Below are 11,638 nucleotides of genomic sequence, written 5' to 3'. Positions count from 1 at the left end.
AATGCTAACTCCAAACCTTCTTAGGAACATAAAAAAAACTGTCTAACACTGCTAACATGTTAGCATATTCACCATAAAATACAACGTTGTTTGCAACACACTAATAAAAGACTGATACTGTGAAAACAAACATCACTGTGACTATGTTAATTCCCAACCTCGTTAGTAACCAAGAGGACTCGGCTGCAAAAAATAAGACCCCCAAGATGGTGCCGGAGCATCACTGGCCGGAAGTCTTCGACTGAAGTTCGAGCAAAGTTTAAGTTCTTCACCTAAAAAAACCTTGGAAACAGGTTACGATTAGGGTAAGAGTTAGGGAAAGGGTTACCGTGAAGGTTAAGACTTCTCTAGTACAGATCCGCAAATTTAGCTTCTTGGTACAGTTGCAAAATTTCTGCTTCTGGCTAATGGTGAGTTTAATGTTGTGTTTAAGCGTCATCTGGCCTGAAACCAGGTCCCTCTCAAAAACCCCACTGTCAAACATCCCTACACGATAGTCGTGTTAGCATTCTTAGAAAAACACCCAGTCAAACATGTACCTTAATCCTAATAGTCTCTCAAGATTATAAGGCACACTGTAGTTTAAAAAGAAAAAAAATCATATTAAAGACTTTTAAGTGTGCCTTATGGAGCAGAAAATAACGTATTTAGTATTTGAAGATACAGGAGTTTATTTGTTAATCATAGAATTTAAACTGTATTTTGTTATTTTTTCAAAATTCAAATCACAGATAACTGGGCTCTTTTGTTTAAACAGTGTAATTTTATGCCAGAGTTCTACATTTGAATATGCGTGTCCATATGCAATCCTCTCCACACCCCAAGGCCAAGACAGCAATGGTTGAAACATGGAGCAACTTCAAGGCCAAAGTAAGGTGTGCCGCTGATTATGACGAGCAAAAATGGAGGCTATCGCCATTCAGAGAGACCCTGAACTTGATCTGTAATGGCTGCTCATAAAGGCAAATCATCATCAATGAAAATGATTGGTTATTAAGATCAGATTTTAGAGGGGCAATAGCTTTAGTATGATAGGTTCCTCTATCTATAAAACCTTTAAAGCCAAGCCCTGAATGACATCAGTCCTGCTCCCCATTTTCCCGTAGCCCGCGCCAGAGACACATGCTAATAAGCTCACAACCTTTAATTAAGCAATATGTGTAAGTAGGAGGCCATTACAGCCTGATTTGTGAGCCACTTCATTACACTAAGCACCGGCTAGCAGACACATATTCAATACAAATCAAGCTGGCCTGAATATTATCCTGTTTAATGTAAGGCCAAAATTGATATTTTATCACTCGTCTTCTGATTAGTGACTTTAAGAATCTTCATATTTCACAGCGTTGAGGCATTGTGGGATATTTGACTACCTGCATTCATTACAAGTGTTGCTGAAGCATTTATTGAAATACAGATGGGTTCACATGCTTTGTTTGTGAGCATTAGGTTGTATAGACCTGACACTGTGGCAAACAACTCAACATTTGTTTCTGAGTCATGCCATTAGTCAAGCTTTTGTTTTGGATAAAACCGTACAAAGCCCAATCAACTAAGACGAAAGAGGAATAGAACTCATGTCAACACAACATCCATGTAACTGGTGTCATATTGGGGAATCCTAATCTGATTTTAAAATCATTCATGAAGGTCTTGTAGAGCAGAACTGGAACCACGTCCACTACCTCCTAAAGGCTCAACACGGTGGAATCCTGCAGAAAAAACGTGCAAAAATGAAGTGAAGGTTCACATTACTAAAAACATATATCATTGAGCATTATTTATAAATGTTCAAATAGTTATACATAAACCTTCTCTTTAGTATACTTTAATGAAAAATGTAATAAATGAACATTTTAGAGGAAGAAAAGCTTTAAATGAGTGGGTGTTATTAGACTGAGCTGAAACCTCTGTGCTGTAAAGACAATGCAGATGAAAAAAACTAAAAATATTATTAAACACTTCATCTAATGGTTCATTTCTCTAGAAATAGAAAACAGATACTTTTGCTAATTGTCCAAGTTGATTCCTTATTAATCATATTGTAAGAGCTTGTTTTATCCCTTTGAACTTTAACTTCTACATTTTTGGAATTAAATGATCAGGTTAATACTTACGGCTTAATGGTTTCTTTCGCTTTCGCAGTTGGATTGAATGGCTTGCACTTTTACTCTCCTCTTTCTGATGGCCAGCACTGTGACCTGAGCCAGTTCCGCTGTCATCTCCATCTATTTCACCTATCACCTTTAGAGAAAGCCAAAGAAGATACATGAAAAAAAGCCTTTAAAACTGGGATGAAGCTTAGACTTTCATAAAAACTTTGGGGCACATGAACGAAGGGTCTGAAATTGCAGTCAAACCTGCTTAACTGAGTAAAAACTATAATGATTTTAAAGATAGTGGAGTGGAATTGTGGCTGTATGGATGACAGACATTTATCACAACTTTCTTGATTTGTAATGTTCCATCCGTCTCATCCAAATCCTTTTCCGGGTCGAAGGGTCATTGGAGCCAACCCAGCTACTGTTGGGCGAAGGCGGGGATACACCCTTAACAGGTCACCAATCTGTTGCAGGGTCACACAATCACACATATATGCACACCTAAGGACAATTTACAATCACCAATTAACCTATAAAGCCCATTTTTGGACAGAGAGAGGAAGTGGGAGACTGGGAGAACATGGAAACTCCTCACAGAACGGTCACAGCTGGGATTCAAACCAGGGCTTTCTCACTGTTAGGCAAGAGTGCAGCCCATTTGGTAAACAGTTATATTAAAATTACAAAGATTTGAACAGATGGCTAAAAAAATCTAATTCTGATTATAACTATGAGACACTACTGTTTTAGAGAAGGGAAAGACTGATGTGTGTCTAATGTTGAAGTCTCCAAAAGTGAAACTGTGGACTTTCTGCAGAGCAGGTAGAATAAAAGCCTATAACAACACACTCACTCTCCTATGTTGAGTAACTTTCACTTTTGCCTTCACAGATACACTGTTCAGATTTCAAGTACTCTTATTTCTGAAATCTATTGAAAGTTCCTATCAATGACCTGACATCAAAGGTCAACACCGTCAATCAAACTTATGACAGAATAATCCCAAATGAAAGGTTGGCAAAACAGTTACCAATTAGGGTTGCTGGAAGGTGTTTTCATTTCTCAAGGTTAAATTATTTTTGTTATTTTGAAGAAGCAAACAGCCCGTTTCAGTCGTTCGAAAAAGCAACACTGAAATTACAGCGAGAAGTGTATTTATTTATACAAGTCGCTGGAGATGCTTATCATCAGCGTTTTTTCCAAGCCATAAATAATTTGCAGAGAGAGGTAATATTCAAGCTGGCAGAGCCTTAGTTGTGCATCTTTAATGGAAGTTTTACAGAAGCCGAGCCAGTTCTTGCATATGCTGCTGCTTCCCATATGGAGGAAAGGAGACAAAAGGAGCACAGTTGGCTTGTCCTATCTTTTTATAAGTCCATGGACACTTAAATGCTAGCCTCAGAGAAAAAGCGACACAAGGGGACATAAGCCCACTGTGGTTTTAAGAGGGAAGATAATGACTTTGCCTGCATTAATTTCTTCATCAGCCATCTTGTTTCTACAGACAGAGGGGTTATGAGTCCTTCTCTGAAGGTCCTAGCTTATATAGCTTCATTTCCCTGCATAATTTTGGCCCTAACAGTTGTTGTCAGCAGTGCATTTTGCAAGTTAGCAGCTGTGGAACATCTGTTTATAGGTAATGAGTGTTTCAAAAGCTACACCTCGCTTTACCTTTAATGTCTTTTATTGGAACACACTGTTGGGAGTGCGGCTTTGAATTTTTGTGTTGTTGTGATTCAACATGAAGATTCTTTCAGCATCGGCAGAATTGTGCGCACACGCCTTGGGCGGAAGACCGAATGAGAACACATGATGGACCATTAATATTATCTTTCTTTAAACAGAATTCAATGTGCAAGTCAATAAAAACTTCATTATAGTTCGTTTTTTTATTTTTACTGAAACACAAATAGAAGCAACAAAGCCAGATAAGTAGTTACAAAAACCCAACAACTTTTATTTCTCATCTATGAGTTAGTCTAACCCGTGCGGTGTCACGTGTTGTCTCTAGGTCAGGACATCTCTTACAGAACTTGTTTTTTTTGTGTCCATTTTGCGTCTAAATGTGTATGTATTATTCAAACTGTTGGCCCCTGGAGCAGCGGTCATGTTTGTCTAAGAGTAAGGTGCTCTGTCAATACTCTTCTGTACGGGACACTGCCTGCAAAAACAGAGCACTTGAAAGGAAATGAACCATCTGTTGAAATTACCTGAGTAAATGGAAACACATTGGATAAGTTAAAGGACGGTGCTTGTATGATGTAGAAACAGAGGGGAGTGATTTTATTTTATTTGTATTTTTAATTCACAGAATATTCATTTTTATGCTTCTTGTGTGAAATAGTGTACAGTATTTTTCAAGCAATTTTAACATATTTGCCTGTGTGTGTGTGCATGTGTGTGTTTGTCCAATCTTCCATAGTGTGTACACTTCTGTTAGAAGGCCATAAAACACAAAAAAAATCAGCCGGCGTTTATCTTCAAATATAAATTCAGAAGATTAGTCTTGAATATGTAACAAGGGTGTCTGTGCTGCAAGGCAAGGAAGAATAGCATATCACTCTGTTGGTGGCGCTGTGTGTCAGTGCTGTCACCCCCCCTCATCCCCTCCCCTCCCAGTGGGTGAAAGAGGACGCCATCGGCATGTCTTGCTATTGAAGTTCCTTGCCTGTGAAGTTGCAAGAAACACACAGCCAAGGGACACAGTTTGTGAGAGAAGAAATAAAGGATATGAAGAATGTGTGAGCGGATTTTCTAAGGACAGTGACACCTTTTGTTCACTTTTGATGACTTATGTGAATCCAAGGTCATACCATCATGTGATAATCTTCCAAATTAAATCATTTTCCATACAGCAGCTCTTATACAAAGTAAGGTTGTTTGAATGTATTCATTTTTATTGTTTATTTTTTCAATTACCATTACTATTTGCAGGACGAGTTATGTGTGCGTGCATTTGTATGTATGTGTGTGTGTGTGCACATGTCTGTGTGTACACATGTTTGGTGAGGAGCATTTACCCAGATGTCTTATTTCCTATGCACAAGTCTAGAGGCAACAGACACACACAAACACTCAGTGTGGCACCAGTAATAGATATCCCATGCAGTGTGTTTACTCATTTTAGCTCATCAGCTGTCAAATTATGATTGAGGACCATTAGAACGCAACAGAGGCTGGGAGCTAATTGTTAGAGCATTAAGCATCCTCCTTCCTCACTTCTGGAACAATCCAACTTTAAAATATGATCTAAGTTGATCACAGAATATATTTTTGCTTCTGCACTAATTTCAATTAAAGACCCATTGCAATGAAAATGGTGTTCTTAACATGTTCTTGTAATAAATAAACAGCTATTACTCAGTCACTCTTTTAGTCAGAATAACTAGTGTCTCTTTTTAACATGTTCTTGTTTTTTTTCATTATATATTTTCTTTATTGCAAGTTATCCAAGCTATAAACTGACCAATTAAATGCCTCAATAAGAGCTTGTGGTCCCTACTGGCCCCACCCCAAATGCAAACAGAAGTTTTTGATTGACAGATTCTCAGACCAATTACTGAATACTGGTGACATCTGGTCCCGGCGATATCCGTACCGCGGAAAAAAAGCCGACTGAATTGACTTCATGTCGTTGAAACCCGAGGTAAGACATTTTCTATTGGTGACATCACAGCCTTGTTTTGTCCATCTCCATTCATGTCAATGGTTGTGAGGGTTAGCAGGAGAGAGTGTACACAGAGGGATTGTGGGACGTGAAGGCGGGCTTACTGTCCAGCAATTGTCTAGCCTAAAACTCAATGGCAAATTTCTAATGAACTCCTGTCGCTCTACAGAAACTATGTTCTAGAAAAAAACACGCTTCTTTGATTTACTGGGAATGCTTCTGAAACAGCTCAAAAATATAGTTAGCGGTTAATCAAACGAGGGTGTTTGTGAGCATCTTGAACTTCTAAGGTTGAACATTTAACATATTAATATTTTAACACTTTTTATTGTATTTACTTGAAGCAAGAAAACTCACCTCAACAATCGCCCCATCAGGTTGACGGAGGAAGTGCCTGTATCTTTGCTTCAGCCCGCTCACGTACAGAGTGTAGATGATCACATGGGTACTGGTCTCACCCTCTAGTGGTGGTGGTGCCTCCATGTGGGGCTCCTCTCCCGGATCGGCAGTACTCGACAGGACGTCCTCCGCCGTCCAGACATAATCATAAACAGCCACCTGTTTGCCCATACATGTGGGGGGGGTGAGATCAGGGTGTTAGTGGGAGCAGTAAAGCGCTATAGCTGGATTGATGCAACACGGATGCAGCTGCAAGCCCCACCGCAATAAAGTGAGTCCTGTGGGAACTGAACTGCAGCAGGTTTTGTTTGTGATCACATTAGCTTTGCAAGCTGCATGGCAGGCTTGTTTACAACTCCCTCTCACGAATGCTTTAAAGGCTGACACACCTGTAATGCGCTGGCCTTCTGTTTCACGGTGAGGTATGAGAGCAAGCAGGATGGGTAACATGTTATATAGACCATGTAACTTGAAGTCATCCATGTGTGAAGATCACACAATCCTTCTCTGAGAGCATCCACAGATGACAAATCGGATATAGTGTATGGAAATGCATAAGCCACAAGAGAAAAACGACACAATACACAGATTTTACTTTAAGAAAGTCTAAATTCAAATGAAATATTTATGTCTATATTTAACACCCTACAATCAACAACACAGCTTCTGTTTCATAACTTTTTGCTGCAGGAATAAACATGTGAAATGTTCTTTTTTTGTGTGTTTTATGTCTTGATGTTTTAAGTGCCAAACGGAGCCATAATTTAAATTTTAATTAAAAGCAAGCGAAAGCGGCACACGTTCAAAGTCACGCAGTCTCACATGCATGGCCAGAGTCGTAAAGAGGAGGAAGTTTTTCAAGGTGACCCCCTAATTGGCTGTGTAATTATGATTCGTCTAATAATACAGAAAGAAGAAAAAAGGCAAACTCATTCAGCCATGAGTGGCAGGTCAAGCTGAAGGAGAGGTTTAATTTGGCGGTGTATCGATGTCACCCCCACACTTTTAAACAGTTAGCCAAACACAACTCTAGGCACTTTACTGAGAAAACAGTAGGAGCCATTACCACACTTGTAATTAGAGACATAGCATAAAGTGCACAGCAGACAGCCCTGTAAGTAGAAAAGAGCCCATTGTCAAAGTGTCAGAGAGTCACGAAAGCAAATAAAAAGACGACTTAAAGAAGGTGTCTGCGTGCAAGGTTAGGGTATGCCGGGATGCATCTCCTCAACGCTAATTCCCCCTCTCATTAGTGAAAATGCCTCGGCTGTGCTTTGCCTCTAGCTTGGCCTCAGCCCACATTTGGAGGGTGACTGATTATGTGAATTTCTTAACTAATCAGCACCTCTGCGAGGCAGCAATCAGTCTGTTTGGATAGCATGTGTATGTTGATTCCTTCCCTTTGTTTTGTTTTTAAAGCAAGAGTACAAATCTGATCTCCTGTGGGTCTGAGGATGGGGAGATTGTCAGGGATGGTGACAAAAGGTCAAATCTGTTGGGAGTCGGGTGGCAGATGGACAGAAAGGATCTTTTATTTCTTTACCGGCCACAGAAAGTTTCCCTATAACCTCATTGTGGCCCTATATTTCACAAATCAAGCTGTATAGCAGTGATAGAAACACCATGCATCCTGGCTTTATTCTATGTGTCACTTTGGTTCAACACACCTGCTCAAAATTTCTGATGTGGTGTGCATGTGTATGTATTTTGGCTAGCGTGAAAATAGATTTTTTTATGTTAGCCATGCTGCCATCCTACACTAATTAGCACGTGAAATCCAGTTGACAAGACTAGACAAAAGCTTGAAAAGGTGTTTGTGTGTTTGGTTTGGGTGATGCCATTTCATGCAATGCACCATGGCTCTCAGGAAGCATCGTTGCTGGGACACAAAAAGGAAAGAGCATCGAAGGGTCTGTCTTTTCTAAATGGCTCTTCTCTGATCTGTTGTGTTGTGTTATGATGCTAGCCTGGCTTCTAGCCCTAGCTTAAGTGCTCTCTCCACTCCACCATTGTTCCATTTGATAGCACTAAGTGACTGATTTAGGTTCAATGCCTGCATGGAGCAGACAGGCCAGCTGTGGGTTAAGCAGATAGCATTCAAGTGAGCTAACCCAATTCAAACCCAATCAGTCCAGGATTTATCGTTGAGGTCTGTATTTAGAAATCTGATAGAGTCTGCATCAGTCCTTTGACTTGCATCAGGAAAGACGAGCCTTATTTCTTTTAGTGGGGGGCTATAAATGGCAAACCATGTTTTCCAGCAAGAACATAAATTTCAGGATTTGTAGACGTTACCGCAAATGCACAGTGAGAATGGGAGGGACAGGCAGGCCCACAGGAAGTGGGGATTGCACAGCTGCATGCATGACACAAATCTGGCCTGTCAGTCTTTCTCATTGAAGACACAATTTCACACTATACAAAGAATGCCATAAATGTGAATAAAAGCTATTGTTCTTAAAGTAAGTGCCAGTGAACAAGCAATATTTTTAGGACTTGTGCAACAGTTTCACTGATGTTTCAATCATTTTTCATAAAGTAAAAGCAAATAAAAAGTCCACCAAGAGTCAAAATAAAGCTCTTGTCACTGTTTACTTTGTTTAATAGGACCAGTATACTGTATTTTCTACAGGGTTCAGCGTCAACGATTGGTCTATTTTTGAATTTATGTAATATATAAAGCACATCAAGAGAGAAAAAAGAGTCAGATAAGGCAGAGTCACTCAGACTTTATTAACTGCATTCATTCTAATTTATAGGACTACTTTGTAACACACCGCATGTTAGGAGTATTAGCCGTGCAAGCTTATTCACAATATCTTTTACTCCCGATCTTGCTTGCAAAACGTAAAAAAAAAACAGCCTGTTACAGATAAAGCAAAAGTCACTGTCACTATGCTAACTCCCGACCTTATTAGTAACATAAAAAAAAGGCAATTGGACAACGCTACACATTAGCCACGTTAGCCTGTTAATAATAACGCCCAATCTTGCAACTCATAAAAAAAAGACCCCTAAACCAATATGTGACCACACTAAGTCCCAACCTTGTTAGTAACACTTAAATAAGACAATCCAACATCTCTACATGTTAGCCACGTTTGCGTGTTCACCGTAACACCTTGTTTGCAACTCGTAAAAAAAACAGACAGACATTTGACAGAGCGCCTTGTACCTCAAAAAATCGTTCCAACATCAGTAAGCACCAGATATAATCCTTGAGGTACTCTGAATTATAAGGGACACTTTTGTTTTTTGAAAAAAATAAAGATTCTTAAGGCTACCTTGCATGGAAAATACAGTATCCTATTACTCCTTATGATAAGTGGAAATTCAACTTATGTGTAAGATAAGGAGAAAACAGTGGTTTGCTAAACCCTGAAGAATATTGTTACTCCCACGCAATGGTTATTTTTTGGTACTAGCAGATATTTTCGACACTGAAATATAATATTACTTGATCTCATTCTGACTAGCAAAAAAGTTTAAATAAAGTTTGCTTTTATCTAAAAAATTAAATATAAGGTAGGCATAAGTGAGACTAGTATTTTTAGTCAAGGAAATTGTTAGTTAATTGACATGATTATTAATTGGTTTACTAGTAAAACAAAAAAATAAATAAATAAATAAGCACAACTCCACACAATCCCAAAATGAGTTTACTAAAAATAAGGCATGAAGTTATCATGAGAAAATTGAGGTTATGTTACACAATGAGTGTGAACACTGAATTTTAAGACGTGGTTTTTGCACTCTGTAATGAACACACTGTGTCTGTGTGAGGAGAGAAGGAGAAGTCTGCATAAGGCAGCCTGAGCCAGGCTGGCTACTGTCCAGAACAGGAGCCTAAGGCATGGACACAAACAGGCTTTTCAGCCCCCAATCCTTAATGATTGATCCAAACTACTCTTCATTACAATTCATGCACTCACTCCTCCCAAGATCTGCCTCCTTCTCTCTAATTTTACCTCCACAACTGGCCTCTGAATTTTTTAAATGTGTCTTTTTTTCCCTGACACTTTTATGTGGTTCTGTATTTGTTTGGCTAATTATGCAATTATGCATTTTTAGCACATCTGATACATGTAATTGATTCCTCTAATATTGTAGACTTCTTAATACCTGGTCATTTTTTAAAAAAGAAGAGACGGTTCCTCATTTTGGAAACTAATTTTTTTCCTTTCATGACATAAAAAGTTGCTGCTCATCCCTTCCCCTTCAAACCCCATTTTTAGCCTTTTCATACTTACTCACAAATCCAAAGGTGATGTGGGAAAGCAGGGGTTTCCTCCACTGACATGATCCTTTTGGTTTCTAGTTCTGTCCCACTTGCCTTTAATTTACAGTGTGAAAATAATTAGAATCTCACTTTTCCAAGGAGTGGAGGGAAAATGTAAACAATGCTTCCCTGCGGGCGGGTGCTTCATCACTTTGACAGGTGCATTTGAATTTGCCTAGGTGGCGGACAGGCTTGGTTATTTATGTGTCAGTCGCACATGGAAGCCCCGGCTGAGGCTGAAGTTGGGACTGAGACAAGGGGAGATAGTGAGAACCCAGTTGAAGGCGTGGTTTAGATATTGAGGATACTAACGATGTCTGGTTCTGAAAAGGGAGGCTGGATTGTTGCTTCTGGCACACGAAAGGGGTTAACAGCCAATGCTGTGAGTGGACCTTTCACTATAGGGCCAAAAAAGAGATGTTGTCTTTAAACACCTGATGATGCAACCCATCGACAACATTGAAAAAGGCTACATTTTAAGGTATAAGCTATGGGCACATATTAATTATGGGTTTAACAATTTATTTTAACAATTCAATTAAATCCATTCATATTTTAGTTTAATGAAGTTCAGTCCTCTGTTTTTTTTATTTTTTATTAAAACAATACACAGAAACATTAGTACAACTTTACACCACACTGTATGGTCACGTCTTTGCAAAACTCTGTTTCCACCCATTAGACTGTAATGACAGCTTGATCAGTTTTTGCTGCCATTACATGTGTGTTGTTCACTGTGGTTGTTTTTATGTTAAGGTAAAATAAACCTACCATATCTCATTCCAAATGGTCTTTTCCAATATCCACATAATTGATTTATTTCATTTTTAAACAATTTTATAATGGTAAAGTCGATTTGATTAATTTGCCTCAGACACATTGATTTAGTTGGATCGCAGGAATATAAATCCATTAATCAATTAAGTCGTATAACTGTATCACCCCAACTTGATGTTATTGTTTTACTTTATCAGTTAGTGGATACTTTATGTAAATTAATATGTTTTCTAGGGTATGATTTTTAGAAGATTTGGCAAAAGACCAGTTAAGCTAAACATTTAGCGTCTAACATTTCTGCAAATCTTTGCTATAAGATAAAAATGAGTGTGGTGCTCATGTGATCACAAAGCTTTATTTTTTATATTAATATGTTGGTATGAAAACAGTAAAGCATTTATATTGCACTGTGGT

General features: G+C 38.7%; 1 protein-coding gene across 1 annotated transcript in view; it reads right to left on the bottom strand.

Moving 5' to 3' along the window:
* Positions 1–278: 278 nt before the first annotated feature.
* ofcc1 (orofacial cleft 1 candidate 1) overlaps positions 279–11,638 on the bottom strand; it is a 79,157-nt gene continuing 67,797 nt past the window's right edge. The window contains exons 21-23 of the mRNA XM_036217419.1: positions 6,127–6,327; positions 2,118–2,244; positions 279–1,712 (exon numbers count right to left, since the gene is read on the bottom strand). Of these exons, the coding sequence (XP_036073312.1) occupies positions 1,639–1,712; positions 2,118–2,244; positions 6,127–6,327 (402 nt within the window). The 3' untranslated portion in view covers positions 279–1,638. The remainder of the gene's footprint in view (positions 1,713–2,117; positions 2,245–6,126; positions 6,328–11,638) is intronic.

This window comes from Oryzias melastigma, linkage group LG20 (genome assembly GCF_002922805.2).
Source record: "Oryzias melastigma strain HK-1 linkage group LG20, ASM292280v2, whole genome shotgun sequence".
NCBI classification, from domain to species: domain Eukaryota; kingdom Metazoa; phylum Chordata; class Actinopteri; order Beloniformes; family Adrianichthyidae; genus Oryzias; species Oryzias melastigma.
The sequence above is the reverse complement of the archived record's forward strand: the minus strand, read 5'-3'. Positions and strand labels throughout refer to the sequence as shown.